General features: G+C 42.8%; 1 protein-coding gene across 1 annotated transcript in view; it reads left to right on the top strand.

Annotated features, from left to right (window-relative positions):
- Positions 1-11,595: 11,595 nt before the first annotated feature.
- LOC121865641 (sorting nexin-29-like) overlaps positions 11,596-21,458 on the top strand; it is a 36,330-nt gene continuing 26,467 nt past the window's right edge. The window contains 6 exon segments of the mRNA XM_042365164.1: positions 11,596-11,683; positions 14,831-14,909; positions 15,179-15,243; positions 17,142-17,275; positions 18,315-18,391; positions 21,009-21,154. Coding sequence (XP_042221098.1) covers positions 14,888-14,909; positions 15,179-15,243; positions 17,142-17,275; positions 18,315-18,391; positions 21,009-21,154 — 444 coding nt within the window. The 5' untranslated portion in view covers positions 11,596-11,683; positions 14,831-14,887.

Genomic DNA, 21,458 nt, shown 5'->3' on the forward strand with positions numbered 1-21,458 from the left:
TCGTCTGTTGCATGTAGATCCAATTTCCACACTGGAAACGTGGACAAGATAAATATAGATAAAACCACACAAGTAAAGGGAAATATATATATATATATATATATATATATATATATATATATATATATATATATATATATATATATATATATATATATATATATATATATATATATTTCATGTAGATCCACAATGGAAACGTGGATAAGATAAATCGTGATAAAATCACACAGGGGAAAGGGATACAATGGAGAACCTTAGCTTTCGTCTTTATTCAAGACATCTTCAGAGGCAACTGAATTACAAAGACTGAGAGAGAGTGTGGGGTATGGGTTGTTTGGGTTCACACTCAGGATGGATGGAGAAAGGAAACTCACAATGTGCTCTCTGTATACATGTTGTATTGGATGTACAATGCAGCTTGGTGCTGGGAAGTGGCAGCATGGTTACAAGCGTGATGTAGAGAGAGCTGGTTGGTGAGGATGCTCAGAGGAGGACCAGCTTGTGGGTCGCCATGCTCTCCGGCGGGAGCGAGGGCCGCCATGCAGGCGGAGGAGGAATGTTGCTGGCTGGTTGGTGTAGGTAGAAAAGAGCCAGGTCACCACGAGGTCAGGTCTTAAATAGCGGAGGTAGGCGTGGCTTAGTAGTTGACCTCCGTCATGTAAGGCGGCGCTGGTTGACCTAGACCACGAGGCATACACTGGGGAATTCGCGGGATCGGCTACTCAGCGACAAACAGCGTTTGTAGGGGAGAAATCCACTACAAGAGCTTATGTACACAGGGTGACCTTACAACACATGACATCCACTAATCCACAGACCAACCACACAGTAAACATAAGAAGAGATGTGGGTCAGTACTGTGTCGAACCGTCTGTCCTCAAACGCAGGAAGATTAATCGCATCCTCTTTTGTGAACACCAAGGAAAAGAAACTGTTCAATGCCTCAGCTTTGCCCTGGTCAGAATCTGCGTAGCTATCATCTTCAAGCCTCAGGTCCGATACTCCTCGCGTTTTTAAATTTGACTTTGCACAGCTGTAAAACGCCTTTGAGTTTGACTTGACCCCGCTTGCAACCAGCCTCTGGAACTCCTTTTCAGCCCTTCTACACTCTGACTTTGCTTGGTTTCTGGCTCGTGCATACATCCCCCTGTCCTGCTCGTACCTAACCCACGCCTTGAATTTCTGGGTTTTCTTAACTTTGTCGACTGCCGCATGGTTCACGTGTAGGGGTCTCTTTGTATTCCTAGAGGCACTGGGTTTGGTCTTGAGTATACAGTATATTTTTCGATCAAATGGTTCACTTTACAAGCCATGATATTCAGCGTAGTGTCTGCGTTCTTTTGCCTTAGTGAGTCAGGCAGTGGATACCCCTCATCCCGTCGTTATTTCCATTGTAATATTTGCACCTTGGCCTGGTTTTTTCGTGAACTAGGTAACAGTTAAATCTGAATGACAACATTACATGGTGACTGGTGCCAACTGGGACTAGATGTTCCAGTTTTGCCACCATACGGTATCCTCCTCGTTTGTTATGATGAGGTCCAGTGGCTTGGGTGTTTGCTCCCCTCTGTACTGTGTTAGGTCTTTAGCATGTTGGAACAGAAAATTATCTCTCAGATTTTCTACTGTTACGAGTGTCCGCTGTTAGTTTCTGTTCTTTGTATAAAAATCGTTGTTTCGGATGGTGTGTGGGTGTCTCGGGCAGCTTCGCTCACTACTCGCCCACACCAACTGAGCCCTTATTTAAGTATTAACTTTGTTTATTACATTGCATTATGTTTTATTGTATTGTTTTATTACATTAAGTTTGTACATAGGTTAAATACGTGGAATTAATGTCAGTAGGGTAATTTAAATATAGTTTTATGTTTTAGCCAATCAGGATATGTTACGTCAGTATTTGGCGGTAAAAGGTGACGTCGGTGACCAGCTGGTAGTCGGTAGTCAGTCTAGACACAACTGTCTTTAAGTTAAGTTACTTAACTTAAAGACAGCTGTGCCTACTCTCTCTCTCTCTCTTATGTTTTGGGAGTTGGCATTTGACTATTGTGATTTGCGTTGATTGATATTAATATTGTGTGATAATGTTAGACCTTCAGTCTTACTCAGCCGCTTACAAACATCTTATCGTATTATTGTTGTTTTAGTGTTTGTCTGTTAATATAATATTTTTAATTAAATCTACTTCATGAATTTCAATATACCCCATAGTAATGAGGTGATGAATTTCGTGGGATCTATTCCTGGACCTATAGTACAAAGAGAAATTTGAATTTGTGATATTGTTACGACTTCTTGATGGTAACTAGGAAAAACGCGCATGCGTGCGTAGTGTCAACAAAGGCTGTAAGAGACTGCTCCTTAAAATTCGTATTTCTGACGAATTCAGAGAGTCTACCAATCCCAGCCTGTGTAGACAACTACAGTAAGACCCAGTTATCAGCACAGTGGCATATATTTTTTTGTTACTTTTGGACTTTGTCATTTTTTGGGGATAAAACATCTGGTCCTACCACCCGATCCCTCTGAGCAAAGTTTTCAAGTTTGCGCATGCGCAGTGTGATAGTGTGACGTCATTACCACTCCACCTGACTGCAGTGTTGCCAACGTGTCCTATGCCCGCCGTTAAACGCTCCCGTTCGTTGGAAACGGCGGCAGTAGGTGACAGTGATGCTGACGACTTTCTTCTTGAAGACACGTCAAAGAAGAAGCAGAAACCTCAGAAGTCAGGGTCTCCAGCAGGGGCCACGGCTCCCCCTTGCACCCCTTCTGGGGCTGTAGAGGGTGGACTCCTGTCATCGGGGTCCCCAAGTGAGCCTACATGTGGCTCAATGACCGACCCTCCGCCGACGATGGACATAGGGGATTCCCTTTGTCTCCCTGCCCCGTCGCGCCTTCGTCGTCTCGCCTTCCCTCGGGACTTGCCTCTGAGCACACGGACGACCTGGTTCTTCCGTCACTGCTCTCCACTTCAGGACTCAACACTTCGCCTCCGCCGAGGTCCCACAGCCGTGATAGTCACCACACAAATGGACGAGACGGTACGCCTGCTCACTCAGGTGGGCTTTCCTGCTCCCCAGGGGGAGGTGATGCTGAAGTTCACCATCATCACCCCAGAAACTCGTCGTACCAAGGTAATGGTTCGCCACGTACCCTGGGAGATCCCTATCGACGATCTTCGCCCTCTTCTCCCACAACTACTGGACATGGAGCGCCGCATCAACCCGGTCTCCAAACGTCCATCCAACGAACTCATCGGCTGGTGGGTGGGCCCCCTCCCCCCGAAGGTGAATGTAGGACCAATTCACAACTGTCCTCTCGACCGATTTATCGGAACCCCGAAAATCTGTGGTCGTTGCCAATCGTGGAAACACCGCACCTGGGAGTGCACGAGGATGGTCGCCTGCGGTTTCTGTGCAGGTCCTCACGACACAGTGGAATGCAAATCGAAAATTCAGAACAAAATCCCAGTTATTCCACGGTGCGTCAATTGCCATGGCAGTCACCACGCCTGGAATGCCAATTGCCCACAGCGTCCTGGCACTCGCCCGGGGAAAACTTACCTTGTACCACCGCCCTCGTCTCTGACGAAGCCCCTGTCAACCAAACCTCAATCCTATCCACCACCGCCTCTTCCATCCACCAAGGATTTCCCATTGATCTCCTCTCCTCTACCACCCCCTCCATCACCCCTACCACCCATCCTTTCTCCCCTCCCTCCCTCTCCCTACCGTTCTTGGAACAAGGTCGTTGCCGGCCCTGCCACACAGTCACCACCATCTCCTGCCCACCCGGACCCCCGCTGTCTCTCACCAGCACCACCACCTCTTACTCAACTGAACCCTCACCGTCCCTCTCCGTCGCTACCACCACCACATGCCCAGTCGGGCCCTCGGCAATCCTCGCCGCCACCTCCAGCTCATGCACAGGTACACCAAGTTGGTTCTATGGAAACAATCACTCTCCGTCTGGATCGCCACTCCAAGCAAATCAACCTTCTCTCAACCCAACTCGACTTGTTTGTGAAAACAATTGCGACATTGCAGAAGCAACAACAACTCATTCTGGACACCCTGACCCAACAGGGGCGCGCTTTGCAAGCCCTGATGACCCGCCTCCTTCCATCTCCCGAGATGGAGGATCCATCCCTCGCTCTCCCACTCCTCCCTCTCCATTTCTCTCAACAGAATTTGGTACCTCCTCTGGAGCCCTGTCTAGCCCCTCCGACTCATCTCACACCGGAGGCCGTTCCCTCCTCTTCTTACAATGGAACATCCAGGGACTTAGACCTCGCCGGACAGACCTCGCCCAGTTTGTGCTCTCCCATCAAGTAGATGTTGCTCTACTTCAGGAAACCATCACAGACGATGTTACTCCACTCCGCCTCTCTGGCTATTCTGTTTACACCCTGCCTCGGTACCGTGGGCAGGCTCGTGGCCTCCTCACCCTTGTGCGTAACACCATTCCATCTGTTCGTCTCCCTTCACCTGACTCACATGGACCCCCGTCTGAATTACTTTCTGTCTCCCTTACTCTTGGTGACCGGACCCTTCGTGTAGTCAATGTTCATTTCAAGAGTAATTCTCTGGACCCCCAGGTTCTTCACGACCTCCATGATGGGGTTCCCACTATTGTTCTTGGCGACTTTAATGCCCGCCATCCCACTCTTACTCCGGATCATCCCACTCCATGTACCCTTAATGGATCACATCTCTCACAGTTTCTTAATGGGGATGATGATGTTCGCTTTCTTTGTCCTGACGATCCTACTCGCCTCCCCCATAGTTTCCTTGATGTTGGCTTACTATTGAACGGTCATACTTCCTTTCATCCTACCGTCTGCACCGAGCCTGCTCTGTATAGTGACCATCTTGCCGTTACTACCCATCTCAGGCTCTCCTTCTCTGCCCCGACATCAACTCCTTATCGATCCCCTCGCCTTCGTCTCACACAAGATGCTGTTCCTTCCTTTACCCAATACCTTTCTACCTGGGCGGATTCCTATGTTGTCCCTCAGTCCCTTGACTCTTACAGCGCTGATTTTGTTGATGCCGTGTATGACTCTGTCAATCGCGCTACCCCTCCACGCCCTCCCCGTCACCCCAGAAGTGCCACCAACTACTGGTATCGTATCCCTGCCATGAGACATCTCCGGCAGGTAACCCGTGATCTCCACTCTGCCATACGGAGGTCTCGGTCTCCAGAGGACTGGGAAGACTTCAAAAATTGGTGCTCCTTTGCAACTCAGGAGCGCCGTCGGATACGTGAGGCGGACTGGCTATCCTTCACGGGGTCTCTATCGTTCCAGTCGTCACCCTCTTATGTATGGAATCGGATTAATGCTATACGGGGTACTCGACGGAGGCCTCCTCCCCACCCTGACCCGCCTCCCTTGCCTGCTCTTTAATGGAGGACTGGGCACGAGCTTCCTCCCCTGAGGCACTTCCAGATCCAATGCAGGAGGCAGTGCAGGCCCGCATCGATGCGTCTGAGCCTGTTGTTCGTGCTGCTCTTACCTCCCCTGCCCCCACTGATCATCCCATCACACAGTTCGAGCTTGACAGTGCTCGTCGCTCTAGAAAAGACACCTCTCCTGGGGATGATCAGATAACCTACTCCGTCCTCAACGCCTGTACTAATATTCTTAACGGCCCCTTGCTTGCTCTCTACAATATGTCTTATGAACATGGGGTTCTCCCGTCCAACTGGAAAAATGCCACTATTATCCCCATCCCTAAGCCGGGAGATCCTGGGAAATATCGACCCATTAGTCTTACCTCCTGTGTTTGCAAGATGATGGAGAGGATACTCCATCGTCGCCTTCTTCACACCATAGGCGGCTTCCACAACTCCCTCAATGGTTTCATTCAACATCGCAGCACAGCACACTCCATTGCTTCCTTTTATTGCAATCAGACTGCCCGCGTCTCCGTCTTCCTTGATATCAAGGGAGCCTTTGATACGGCTCAGCCTGCCCTCATTTTAGCTGAACTTGCACGGTTAGGGGTTAAAGGGAGACTTCTACAATGGATCGCCTCTTACCTCACTGGACGTCAGGCCCGGGTTCGCGTTGAAGGCTCTATGTCTCCTGTTCAAGAAATGAACCTCGGCACCCCTCAAGGTGGAGTCCTGAGTCCCACCTTGTTTAACACTCTCATGCACTCCATTGCATCACTCCCGTGGCCGACAGAAGTTGTCCACTCAGGATATGCCGACGATGTCCTCCTCCAAGCCCCTGACTACCTCAGCATGCAGGAAGCCCTTGATCTGGTCTCCAGAGAGTGTGATTCACTTGGTTTCCTTCTTTCAACTGCGAAAACAAAAGCCATGTGGCACGGTCGTGTTGTACCTCCACCCCTTTTCTTATCAGGAACGCCCTTGGACTGGGTTAATGAGACAAAATACCTGGGTGTGTATGTAACTCGCACACGTTGTCAGATCCCTGAAGTCCGCTATCTTCGAGACATATGCTTTCGGCGTCTCGCTCCCCTCTCTACCATGTGCAGGGGTTCCCTTGGTGCCACCATCCCTGTACTTCTCACCATGTACAAGTCCTTTGTCCGTTCCTGTGTCGACTACGCCGCCCCTGCCCTCGTCAACATTAGTCGGACTGCTGTCAACCGTCTCGAAGTTATCCAGAGGAAAGCTGCTCGTATCATCCTTGGGGCTCCTCAGTGGACACGCTCTACTTCTCTATATACCGAACTTGGTCTTTCCCCCTTACAGGATCGTGTCCAGGAGTTTTACCTAAAAACTGCCGTTTCCATTCTACGGGATCCTAGGGGCAACTATGTCCAAACCAACTTGACTACTGCTGTCCGAGACCGACCTCCATCTAGAAGACAGTGGCGAGGGTCACTCATCCGAGCCCTTCAGGAACACGACCTCCTGCCTGATATTGTTGTCACCCCTGCTGTTGGTTCGTCTCCTTCTCCCTGGCTGGATTTTCAACCTGAAGTGATTGCCCTCGGTGGACCGCTCCCGAAATCCCAGGTGAACCCTGTTATTCTCTGCAAATACCACCTCTCCAGGATCGCTCACTGGTCCCCAGGTAGGGTCGTCCTCTACACTGATGGTTCTGTTGACCCCGCTACAGGTAGGGCCGGGGCTGGTGTCTACATCTCCCGTCCTCATGCCCCTGAGCCTATCAAACTGTCTCTCAGAGTTTCTGACGGGGCATCCTCCACTCAGGCTGAACTAATAGCCCTCCTTGCTGCCCTTCTCGCTGAGGAAGAAGCAGATGGTTTCTGCCCCTTGCTTGTCTGCTGCGATTCCAGGTCTGCTCTCGACGGGATCGCATTTGGATCTGGGGAAAATAAGGACCTCATCCTCCGAATACGAGGGTTAACATCCACACTTCAGGATGAAGGCCGTCCTGTGACATTCCTATGGATACCTAGTCATGTCGGTATCTTGGGGAATGAGGCAGCAGATGACCTTGCCAAGACTGGCTGCAACAAGGCCACACCTGACTACGTTGTTCCTCGAACACTCTTACAGATTAGGACCCAAATCCGCCGCAAACAGAGAGAAGCTCGGGAAGCAGCCATCCCCCTGGACTCCCCGCCCACATGGTACGATGTCCTCCGTAAACTTCCTGACTTCTCGTACGTCTACGGGAAAGGGTCGCGGAAGGGGGACGTGATTGCTGCCCGTATCATCATTGGGTATGACTTTGCTTGGGAGATTGGTATCCCCACATCCCCTGAGCAACGCTCTTGTGCGTTATGCAGAAGACCCGACAGCCGCACCCTTATTCACTACCTCCTAAGATGTCCCCACACACAACGCTTCCGTGACGCCTGCTGGACCACCACTCCACGACCCCCTGACGGAGACACGATGATCCTCCCAATACTGGCCAGATATTTTGTAAATAATATTAATTATGTGTTAAAGGAACATCCTTCCTTCCTTAGGCTTTAGTAAGCCCCTTTATAATATTTATACTGTATATACTTTTCACATTTGCCAGATGATTCTGGTGTCATTGTACAGGGGTACCTAGTGACAGCACTAGGATCCCGCTTCCTCTATCAAGGAATAAACAATTGGTGAATTATTGAGATTGATATTTTGTTACACCCTATGAGGCCAAGGGTCGTAGCACTACAAAAAGAGTAGCGGGGTTATTAAAGCCATTTGGCGTGGACTCGTTTCTCCGGTCGATGTCGCCATAAATAAAATCCCCCATGCAGGGCCGGATTCAGGAGTGGGCAAAGTGGGCAGCTGCCCAGGGGCCTCCACATATTACAATATTTTATTTATTTGTTTATTCATTTGGATTATTATTATTTTCATTCTTTAAAATTCATGTTTATCTATTCCACCACGTAAAACTATGTTCGCCAAGAAGCGTGATAGAAATTAGGCTAGCTACTCCTTGAATTTCATGAATACCTGGTTTTCCTATGAACAGTATATTTTTAATGAATGCTATTGTTTGTGTTGCTAATAATATATTTAGAATTCCACAAACATATATTGATTAAAAATGAACTACATGGAATAACGAAATTGAGATTAAAAATTTTTTTTTTTCACTATCACTCCCATTACGAATGCCATCAGGGCGCTGTGATCTAATTTCCTCGATATAACTGCATATGGCTTAAAAATTCTCCAAAGAAGTGATAAAATTTTCCCGGGGGGCTTACAGCACCCCCTGGAACTCCCAGATGCTTGGGCTTGTAGTGGATTCCTCCCCTACAAGCACCGAACCTTCTCGAATGCCCCAGCCTATGCCTCCAGCTCCGCCTACGGAGCGGGGGTCAATTATCAACCCACGCCTACCCCCGCCTTATAAGGCCTGACACCGCTGTGACCACCCTCTTTTCTACCCAGTGCCACAAGCAAGCAACACCTCCTCCGCGCCAGCCTGGCGGCTGCTGCTCCCGCCAGCGACCTTGGCGTCCCTCAAGCCATGTGTCCCTCCTCTGGGCACCCTCACCACCCAGTTCTCTCTACTGAACGCTTATTACCATGCTACCTACCCAACAACAAGCTGCATTGTACATCCAATACAATATGTATACAGTGAGCACATTGTGAGTTTCCTTTCTCCATCCCATCCTGAGTGTGAACCAATATCTCATAACCCCACAAATGGTGACCCCCGGAGATTCGCACTCACACAGGATGGAGGAGAAACTGATCACTCTCCCAGTCTTCAAGCAACATGGAAGACTGGCATCGGCTCTACAACTACTGTCTCTACACCGCAGGTTAGACACCCTAGAGCAGCTCTGCTACTCTAAGCAGACAGCCTCTCCTCTTCCTGCCCCAAGCACCACGTTCCTACCGACCCCAACACACCCGTCCTGCCTCAGACGCTGCCCCCGGCCCAGTAGTACCCCCTGCCGCTCCTCCTGACGCGGATCCCCACACCCCTCTTATCTCCCTCGGGTACCCCCTGCTACTGTCCTGCACCCTGCTGCTGTCGTGGACCCTGCTGCTGTCATGGACCCTCTTCCTGCTGATGCAGCCCCTGCTCCTGACCCAGCCCCTGCTCCTGACCCAGGCCCACACACCCCAGCAAGCGCATCTGAGGACTCTGTACCTGTCGCGAGGGAAGCACAACATTCATCGCCTCCACAACCCTCCTTCCCCCTCTTTTCTCCCACAGATCTCGTGTATCTAGACAGAGCTGTCCCCCTAGTGGCGGCTCATCCACGCCCTCGTGTCTCACATGTGGCATGCACCGCCCGTTCTGCCTCACATGTGGCATGCACCGCCCGTTCTGCCTCACATGTGGCATGCACCGCCCGTTCTGCCTCACATGTGGCATGCACCGCCCGTTCTGCCTCACATGTGGCATGCAACCCTGCCAACCTCCAGCCTCCCGCCGCGCCCGGAGGGGAAGGGGAGTATTGTAGTGGATTCCTCCCCTACAAGCACCGAACCTTCTCGAATGCCCCAGCCTACGCCTCCAGCGCCGCCTACGGAGCGGGGGTCAACTATCAACCCACGCCTACCCCTGCCTTGTAAGGCCTGACACCGCTGTTACCACCCTTTTTTCTACCCAGTGCCACAAGCAAGCAACACCTCCTCCTCCACGCCAGCCTGGCGGCTGCCGCTCCCGCCAGCGACCTTGGCGTCCCTCAAGCCCCTCTTCTGGGCTCCCTCACCACCCAGCTCTCTCTACTCAACGCTTATTACCATGCTACCTACCCAGCAACAAGCTGCATTGTACATCCAATACAATATGTATACAGTGAGCACATTGTGAGTTTCCTTTCTCCATCCCATCCTGAGTGTGAACCATATATCTCATAACCCCACAGGCTCGCTTCACTCGCCACCCCACCCTCTTGGGTAGTTATAATGGGGGCCTCCACAAAGAGGCTGCCCATGGGCCTCCACAGGTCTAAATCCGGCACTGCCCCCCATGATAAGGAGGTGGCTAGGGTTGAACCTCGCTGCGTTGTCTATTAAGGCTCACAAGTTCCTTTGGCTTAGTAAGCTACAGTTTGGAGATCTGTAGCCTGAATTTGCCTAACTTGTACTACAGACGGGCAAGGGGTGACCAAATTGAGGTGTATAAGCATCTCAAGGGGCACTACTCAGTTGAATGTCCTTACTTGGAGCTGGCGGACGCTCGCCCCACAAGGGGTCACAGCTCAAGATTGAAGAAGCCGCAAGTCCAGAAAACTGTGAGGGCAAACTTTCTCAGTGAGAGTTGTGAATTCTTGGAACAATCTACCAGAAAGTGTTGTGACGGCACCGAGTGTGAGCTCTTTCAAGACCAGGTTTGACCAACACTGGAGCAGGTTCAGGTACATTCAGGAGCCGGTGCATGCCCAGTACTTGCCAACAGTGCGTAACAGAGACGTGACCGATCGCCCAAGCTGCTAACGAGCCGATCAGCGGTGAAGAGGATAAAAGTAAAAGTTAGGTTACCGTAGGTTGGTGTTAGGTTAGATTGGGTCTGGTTTTCAAAGGCTTGTTTGGTGTTATTTTTAGGATTTTATCCCACATTTTCTCTCGATTTCAAAGCCCTGCCCATTTTAAACAAGTAATATTGTTGGTAATTTTATCTATTAAAGTACTCTAAAAATATAAATTTCCAACGAAAATGCCAAAGAAAAGTGTCTTAGAATAGTCGGAACTATGCGAAAAATGTATTTTTAATTAAGAAATGGAGTAAGGCCTACCTATGCAAATTTATCTCATTGGGTTGATTCACCCCAAGGTGTAAAAACAATAATCAACCAGAAACAATAACAACCAACAACCAGAAAACTTTAACAACAACCTAGAAAACAACAACACTAACCAACGGGAAACAGCAGTGGAGAAGAGGATAAAAGTCAAAGTAAAAGCAACCAACTACCAGAAAATACAACCAGGAAACAACCATAGACAGACGATTACGTAACATTAGTTGTGGTTCCTTATCCTCCTTATAACAAGTTTACATAGAAGAAAATAGAAACCTTACAAACTTAACAAATACCAGTAGGGTTAACCACCTATAATATTATATTTTATGTATAATATCTAAAATAATATATGAATTAGTGAGTGAGTTTTTTTTATTTAAGGCGTATAGGAGATAAAAAATATAAATACTGTAAACCGGATGTAATAATATGGGAGGAGTTGTAAATACAGTGTTACCTTGTGTCAAATATTCCTCATAGTGGATCATTAACTCCTTCATTATACACACATTAACCTGGTAAAGTAGAGAGATTTATGTAATATTAGTAACAAAATGTGATATACTGTAAAGATTGTTAATTATGGTGAGTTAATATGTTATAAGGTTCATAGGCGAGGCTGTGGTGGTGGTGGATAGTTATGTTAATACTAGTTATATTATAGGTTTTTATGGCACCAGTTATATTATAGGTTTTCATGGCACCAGTTATATTATAGGTTTTCATGGCACTAGTTATATTATAGGTTTTCATGGCACCAGTTATATTATAGGTTTTCATGGCACTAGTTATATTATAGGTTTTTATGGTACCAGTTATATTATAGGTTTTTATGGCACCAGTTATATTATAGGTTTTCATGGCACCAGTTATATTATAGGTTTTCATGGCACCAGTTATATTATAGGTTTTTATGGTACCAGTTATATTATAGGTTTTTATGGCACCAGTTATATTATAGGTTTTCATGGCACCAGTTATATTATAGGTTTTCATGGCACTAGTTATATTATAGGTTTTCATGGCACCAGTTATATTATAGGTTTTCATGGCACCAGTTATATTATAGGTTTTTATGGCACCAGTTATATTATAGGTTTTCATGGCACTAGTTATATTATAGGTTTTCATGGCACCAGTTATATTATAGGTTTTCATGGCACCAGTTATATTATAGGTTTTCATGGCACCAGTTATATTATAGGTTTTTATGGTACAGTTATATTATAGGCACCAGTTATATTATAGTTTTCATGGCACCAGTTATATTATAGGTTTTCATGGCACCAGTTATATTATAGGTTTTCATGGCACCAGTTATATTATAGGTTTTCATGGCACCAGTTATATTATAGGTTTTCATGGCACCAGTTATATTATGGGTTTTCATGGCACTAGTTATATTATAGGTTTTCATGGCACTAGTTATATTATAGGTTTTCATGGCACCAGTTATATCAGGTAAAAATGAATTGGACAGTTGCAACATTGGTAATGGTGGAGCAGACAGCGGTAAAGATTAGTCCCTTCGTTTTTTTTTTTACTGGAATTTTTTTTCTGGTGTATTTTGATGTGCCTTGTTTAAATCTGAGTAATATTGCAGTAAACAGCAACCATGGAATTCCGGAAATCCTCTACACTCAATCGATAGACCAAAAAATGTAGTTTGACTTATATCAAATGGTTAACCCAAATTATGCTTTTATGGTGAAAACTATGGTAAATTTGCATTGTCACACCGTTCTCTTTTAGCAAGTATAAAATATATTTTTCTAGTGTATTTGTGTGTGTTTAGACCGAATATGACCTTAATTTTTGGCGGAAATTAGCCGGGGGTTTTTTGCGATTTTTTTTTTAGTTTGATGTTTTCCGAAAAAAAAAGTGGCTAAGCGACTAAAAAATACAAAAAAAACACTAGAAAAACAAAAACCTAACCTAACCTAACTAACTGACTCTCACCATATAATGGAATCGCCTATTTCTTACCTTATTGGCCTGGTTCTTGATCATCGTTGCATTCTGGGATTCTTACCCAACGCCACATGTGTTGGTCTTTGCGATACATGTATTTACATTCAGTCTTGCTCTTAGTACACTTTACTGAGGTTGGAAGAACACCATGCGATCGAAAAAGTGCTATAGTTTCTACGTTTTTTTTCCAAAAACTCGCAATCAGCTCCAGATACTTTAAGTGACATCCATCACAGACTTCTATGGTCGGCACTGAACTTGAATTTCAAAATATGAGAGACCCAAAATAAAACTCGAATTTGATTGGGCCAAATATACTCCGAATTAAACCCAAACTCATTTTAATTGGTTCTAAAAGCAAAAACGCTTTTGATTGGCCACGTGACGTGTACGGGAATGCATGCGCGTGATGATTTATAAAGGAGATGCGAGAGACACGCAGTGTTGGGGGAGAGGCAGACGACGATGGCTGGAGGTTAATGGAAGAAAATATAAATTTTTTGGGAAAAGTTGCCTCCGTTATTATACATTTCCGCCGGTAATGTAATTGATGACAATTATCTTATAATTAGACGTCTTATTCGAATATGATAATAGATTAGTGGTAGGAATGAACGGTGTGTAAATGCAATAATACCCAAACTATTCTTTTATACTTATACTTTAGAAATATATACTGTACTGTAAACAGAAAATTCATATAACAGCATGGTGGCTTGACAGTAAATATTAATGTAACAGGACTTGGTCACAAAGACATATGAGGGATGAGGTGTTGCCATTATCTTACACTAAAGTTTACTGTGCCATGAATGTTATACATTTGGTAGTTATAGATTATTTTTTACTGGAGTTAACTGTACGGTACTTATTGAGAGTAAACATTTTCTGTGCTGTGTTCCAAAATTAGTTACCAAAGACCTATGATTGTTTTGTTCATGAGTAAATGTTTAAATATGGCTTTAAAATATATTGTTACTGTATTAAACTAAAATACAGTTGTGTATTTCTAAACTAAAACAAAGCAACGGTTAGGTATGTGTAAGGTTGTCTGCTATGAAACTAGTCAACTCTAATTTAATATACTTGAAAAGGAAATGCAGTGGCATAAATCCCATTAGATAACAATGATTACCAGTATGTCATTAAGTTAGTCATGGAGAGAGTCCTGGTAGTGAAATTAATCTCTCTTATATTATTAATTTACACTTTTGCTGGCAGAAAAGTTTCAATGTTTCTGAAATTACAAGGATAAAGTACTGTATGTATTGGCTAATGTTCACTGGAAATAAAAATATCTACTAATTTTTCACTCACCATCTCTTAATAAATCTTGTACAAATATAGCTACAGTATATATACAGTCAGGGTCACAAATGTTGTTTCAAGGGGAAGTGTGACCAACATTTTTCATAAAGTCCAAAGTGTGACCAAATAAAAAAAGGCGTTGAACCACAGTACAGTACAGTACAGTACATGTACGTATACTAAATAACCCGTGGGCCGTACAAAGTGATTTTCATAGGTTCAACCAGTTTTATTACATAGAACTTAACAGGATTGTAATCTTCTTCATTATTGCAGGTTGAAAATATATAAAGTATAGTATACAGTTTATACTGTATGTGTGTGTTACCCTGTACTGTATTTATTTTGTACTAATTTTCAGTTTATTAATTTATTTATTTTTTCAGAAAAAATGTGAAGCAAATCAAAAGAGGGGTGAATAGAGGCTTCATCAGAAGACAAGAATGTCTTCAACTTTAGACATTGGTAAGTGTAACTCATGGTTTTGAGTCTTTCATTTCACCTTGGTACATGTATTCGTGATAACTATTGTACAGAAATTTAGTCAGTAATAAGTTACTGTGTATAGTATTATTCTGACTGTTGTACAGTACCTGTATTTAATATTGAATAGAATTAGCACAGTTAATGTAGGGGTGCATTGTACCATTCTGAGATAACATATAATGTTTCCTATTTGTGAATATTATGGTAGTATATGTTACTAAGTCGTCCTGAATATTTGTTGATTTCAGATCCTCACAGCAATAAGAGAGAAGAACTTCTGTCTGCTTTACTTGGAGCAGTTCAAGGATGCCAGGTAGCTGTATATGTAATCCCTTTTAAATTATTTTACTTTTACTTTTGTCCTCTTCGCCACTGATCGGCTCGTTAGCCGCTTGGGCTTTCGGTCACGTCTCTGTTACGCACTGTTGGCAAATACTGGGCATCACTGTTTTCAGGACTTGTTGGTTCTTGAACCTTGAGCTGTGACCCCTTGTGGGGCAGGCACCCACCAGCTCAAGGTATTTACATTCGACCGAGTAGTGCCCTCTGAGATGTTTATAAACTTCAATTAGGTCACCCCTTGCCCATCTGTAGTATAAGCTACGTTTTTGCAGGTGTTCTAATATCTCAGGGTAGCTGAGGTTCCATAGAGCAAACACCAGTCTGGTGGCCATCCTTTAGACATTTTCAATTAATTGACAGTCTAGCATACCTCAGGGACCAGACGGGGTGACAGTACTCCAGACGAGGAAGCTCTTCACTCTTGAAGATCATGACGAGCAACGGACCATCCATAAATCTAAACAACCTTCTTATAAGACCTACTAGTTCGTTGCTCTTGCCACATCCTGCAAAATCTCCGGACCTCGACCCGATAGAACACATCTGGGCAGCAATGACCAAGAAGTGGGGCCATAATAACGCATCCACCTTAGCCGAGCAGCCGTGGTTAACAGTGCATTGCTGGTTTGGGAGCAACTTACAGGGCAAGAGGTACAGGCTTTGACACAGTCACTGGTGGCTGGTAACCTCTATGCTCCAGAGGCTGAATAGTGTCATTGATAGGTAGAAACTAATAATAAAATTGAAAAGTAAAACAGGATTTCTATGAATATTGTTTTCATTTCCTAGAATGTACTGCCAAGTGTTAGTAACATTATTCAATGTCATTAGCACAATATGACTATTATAATTATTATACCTATTACAATTACATTGAGGTAAACACAGTGCTATATATATAGCTTACAAACATTAATTTATAGCTACACTGTTATTCAGAAAGTGACATTTCTCCGTGTCTGTCGGTGCAAGCTGTATTTTCCAATGAGTCTTGGGTACTAGTGTTGGTCATGGATTTCCAGCAGAAAACAACCACATAATATGACTGCCTTTGATATATTTTTGCTACATTAATATCATTAGTATATTATTTAGCTAAAGATGGAGTACGGTGATTCTCCATAATTACAACAAAGGCCAGAAACTATAAATGGCAACCTCACAAATATCAGACAGGCAGTCAGGTAGACCTCCCCTAAAATAATGCAGGAATCACAATTAGTGATTGGAAATATTCGCCCATTGTGACACATTGTGTCGATGAGAAAAGGAACCGATACTTTTTGGGAAAGAGAGAGCACTGTACAGTACTGTATACCTCTGAATGTTTACCATGTTGAACTTCCCACTTACTCAGTGTAACATACTAGGGTAAACTCTCTGCCTGACACTTGTTTTCCACATCTCTATCCAGTTTCTGTGTTATCATAGTTTTTGCATGTTAACCACCCCACATATTGCTTCCAAGCACGTCTTTCCTATCACTTCTAATTGAACTTTCTAATGACCTAATACTTTACTTATCTCCAGATAGCTTCTCTTCATATGTGATTTTATTTGACTTTGTTTCAACTAAGTAAAAGAGCTTTGTAACATATCTTTCCATTAGCCCCTTGTGTACAGGCTCCCCTCTGAGCTCAGTGCTAGTCAAATACAGTAGAATAATAAAAGTGGCATCCCCATAGTGAAGAGATTAAACAGGTCAAATACAGGTTCTACTAGGGAGGGGTTTAGTTGAGTACAATATACAGTATTTGAATATCATTTGTTAGTTTCACTTTCAACTTTGTCATAAAATTGGATCTCGCACCTCATTTCATTATTTTGTAACCTCGATCATTGAGAATCTGAGTCATTTCTTTATTGTAGGTGAGGTTTGGAGGACGTGCTGAACTTGCCACAGAGACAGATGAACGAGTAGCTTCCCTCTGTTCCAGGCTGGAATGTGCCCTCTCTTATGGCCTTAAATTACGCTCTCCTAGCAGGGGACTTGCTGCCATAAAGTAAGTACAGTACTGTACATGTAATTAAAGTTTCCCTTTGTTGAAGTCATTGTGCCATATTGCTCTTTAATAGCATGATTCCGTGTTATGTAGAGTTAGTTTTAATTTATTTAATTAATACATGTATATTAGAGCCATGAGCTGTCTATGTACAGGTACTATCATATATAATTTTCCCAAAATAAGGCCATACCTCTTATAGTGCTCCAAATGCCAGAATAAGAAAGTTACAAAGTGAATAACAACAGTATTGATGTGGCTGAGCCTTTTGAATACTGGAGGTCCTTCCTTGATAACACCTGATAAACACTGCTGAAGAAAATTTCTATAATAGTAATATTTCCTTTAGCCAGAATCCCTCAAACCTGCAACTCTCGAATTGCCGGAATTAAAGTTTGCTCGGAATTTTTCAAGAAAATTCCTTAAATTTCGTGTTTGGGATCAAATTTGTGGTTGAAAATCAGGAGCATTTTCTGAAAATTAAAAAGTAAATTCTGGAAAATCTGTTCAAATTTTTATTTCTGGGTCTGGGAGCAAATGTCAATTATAAATACTGTAATGTGAAATTACTGTAAAATCTGAGAAAATGGCAAGAAAATCACTCTCAACCTTTCTGCTCAGGGCTTGGGACAAGGATTTCTGGGCATTATGAAAGATTGCATCATGTTCAGCCACATCCTCACATGGGTAGGAAGACCAACCACTTGGGTAAAGCTGGATTTTTCTGCTCTGGGTCGATTTATAATAACTGTGCAAATACAAGTGGTGAGGTGACACAGGCCAAGGCACTTACACAGTACACACATTAACAGCACTACTAAACCGTTCTCTTATAACATTTTACTTTATCATTTTTATTAATTGTAGTACATTAAGTTGATTGAGTTACTACTTGTGTCACAGTAAAACAGTATCTGTATGTAACATGTCATGATTTGATTCCAAGCTTGGTAGAAAATGGGGCAAGGTAGAAATAATTTGGGCAAGGGGTGATGTGGAGCCCATAAGTTGAATATATTCAAGATTTTATTCTTTTCAGACAAGTGACAGACATGGTTACCTCAGGACTCAGTCTTCACCTCGCCCTGCCTGGTGCTGCTGAAACAGAAACTCCTGGTATGTGTATTTTAGAAAACTATCCTTTTTGTTAGTGTCTGTCCCTCACACATGCACATGTTTTTATGGTATGTGAGGCCTTGTGGGTTACCTACAAGAGACATATTATCACCAAGCACCCTTGAGCAGAATCTGCCAGCACCCAGAATAGATACAACACTTGAAAGCAGTGTAACTCTGTCCCTATAAACAATGTTTTGTTTCAAGTGATGATACATTGTATCTTTGTTGCCTAGATGAATCTGGATTTAGATATTGATTCATTAGTTGTCAGAGAGGTCAGGTGAGAAGTCTTAAGTCCCTGGTGCACATTAACTTCAAAATCCGTCATGCAGGTAAGTCGCACCTCACCCCTCAGATTCTTTGGTGTCAGCTGAAACTTGAAGATCCTCATCATAAAGTCTGGTGAACAAACAGATGGGATATTTACTTCCATAAAGTGTATACACATTTAGTTCTTAAAAATATTTAATTGCATTTATTTGAATGTCATAATTGTTTTAATTTTACTTATGTTTTTTGTAATAAAACTGCAATTAACAAACTTATAATTTTATAAATATAATAAAATAGTAAAAATTGTACCATTATTCGAGAACACTGTACACAAACAAAAGGGGTGTTGGTGGTAACGCACATAAATCTCCTGGCCTTGGACAGTTGTTGGAAGGGTGTTATGCAGTGTAAAACTACCAAACATCATAGGATTTCTCCGGTTACTACAGTTTTCTTTCAGTACTCTACTATACAGTACAGAAGTTAATTTTTTTATTGATATCCAAAATAAGCACTGCCTTTTGAAATGACGTGTTGTTTTGTGATTGGTTGATGTGACTGTATGCACAGTGGAAGCAAATGTTAACCCTTAGGCCACGGGTGACGTTCCAGAACGTCCGACCAGCACACCTCGGGTGACGTTCCAGAATGTCCACCTATTCCCACCATTTTTTTTGAAAGGTTGATTTTTTCTCGATTTATCCCCACCAGCACCAGCCTAACCCTGGGCTTAAGGGTTGATCAATCCAGAGCAATTCATTATTTATTTGTTTTCTAACTGAATTTGTGCAAAAATTATAGCATTAATGTATCTTTATCCCGCCAGATAATGTAGCTATCAAATGAATGAATACAGATGGACTTTTACTTCATTGGAGGAATGCGGTATTCACTTAATTAAAAATCGGGATAAAACTGGTGAGAGGAATTTGCATGAAAAAGTCACTCAGTGGTGCATATGTTAGGAATGTTCTGGACTACAACATAATCAACAAGATGACAGATACTTCCAGTACATCAAAATTATATTTAGGTAAATCAGGTTGACACTCTGTAGCTTACATCAGAAAAACAGCATACTGTATGTTATTACCAATTTTTCTTGATTTATTTTATTTAGCAGTTGGATTTGTTATAAAAATAAGAGAAGATAAACATTGAATGGTATGGTATCTATAACATTCAGTGAGAAATTTGTCTTTAGAAAGTTTAGTTGCCAAATGGTGCTACAAGAGAAATTTTCAGGATTTTTCAATTATGACAAAACTTTTACTAATAATTTTTATGTTCATAAAATTTATTGTATAATCATATTTAAGAAAGACATTTTTCACTTTTGTATAGTGATACATCAAGAGGTATAAATAGAGACGAAATTTCACTTTTAACTTCAGCATGTGGTAACTGTTACCGAGTAGTGAATGGCATAGTCATTTGCTAAATTATTTTGTTTGCTTTTTCTTGTCAGGCTACTATTGGTGTTTTATGAATATGATTTCAGTATATCTGTTCGTGATTAGGAGATATCTTTTACAACATTTTTAAAACCACCCTTGTGTAAAAATTCAAATGACATTGTAACAGACAATTGAAGTTAGCTTTCAACTTACATCCATTGAGCTGCCAACTCATACCATTTTTTTTAAACCCTATTATCACATTTTGCCTACTCTGCAAGTACTATACTGTAGGTAGTAGGCAGCTATCAAACAGGGACATCTCCATTAGAACCAACACCTCATTGGCTGCTTCTGTTGCCTGTTAATGTCTCTTCAGTTGTGCTGGACTGATATTCAACCCAATACAAGCAAGGCTGGACAATAATAATTTTGAAAACCTGTTGCTCCTAAAACTGAATCAAGAATAGTGTTGGAGAGTAATGTTGGCTGCAGTCATTTGGATTTTATTTATTTTTTTAGTATTACCTAAGAAATCTGTAGTTTACAATTGCGGTTAATTTGAGTTGGGTAATTTTCATCATTGCCGATTCTTTGTACTTACATTACTGGTACTTTATGTACCTAATGTTTGAGATACTTTTTTCCTTTTACTTAAGTACATTTTAGTTATGGTACTTTTACTTTCACTTGCATAGCTTTTTTTTAATGTAATAGTACTTTAACTTAAGTAATGAAGTATGGTACTTTTTACACCTCTGGAACCTGATTAGACCGGGGATGTTTTGTAGTGAGGGTCACAGAAGATATCGTCATCATATTCACACATATGTTCTTTTATAATTATACTAGATTCCTTATGCCACATTAATCTGTCCATAGTTAGTATGGTTTACCATTATTACAGTATTATTATATTTATGATTATGTCAATTTATTTTCAGTGCTGTGGTGGTATGTCAGAGAACTTTTAACCCGGCATGAATATGAACGTTTCCTCCACTTGAAGAATGTTGCCACTGATATAGGTAGAGGTCGTGCATGGCTGAGGAGTTTACTCAACGAACATTCTCTTGAACGATACATGCATGTAAGTCTTGTTGTTGATGATGACATTTTTCTCGAAAGATATTGTTTTGAATTTTTTGCTTACTTCATTACTTTTAAATTTAATAATGTACGGTAATGTTAACTGATACTATGCAAAGGAATTTCTATATATTGCACAGATTTATCGTCATAGACCGGATTTTTTTTTCTTGGAGACTATAAAAATTTTCTTTACATTGAGTGTTGCCTCAGCTCTCAAGACAAGTGAAAAATATTAGGCAAAAAATTAAATGCAAAACAGAATAATTCAATGGTTTCTGTAATTAAAAAAAAGGCTTAGATAA

The sequence above is a fragment of the Homarus americanus genome, unplaced genomic scaffold (genome assembly GCF_018991925.1).
Source record: "Homarus americanus isolate GMGI-L3 unplaced genomic scaffold, GMGI_Hamer_2.0 scaffold12409, whole genome shotgun sequence".
Lineage (NCBI taxonomy): Eukaryota > Metazoa > Arthropoda > Malacostraca > Decapoda > Nephropidae > Homarus > Homarus americanus.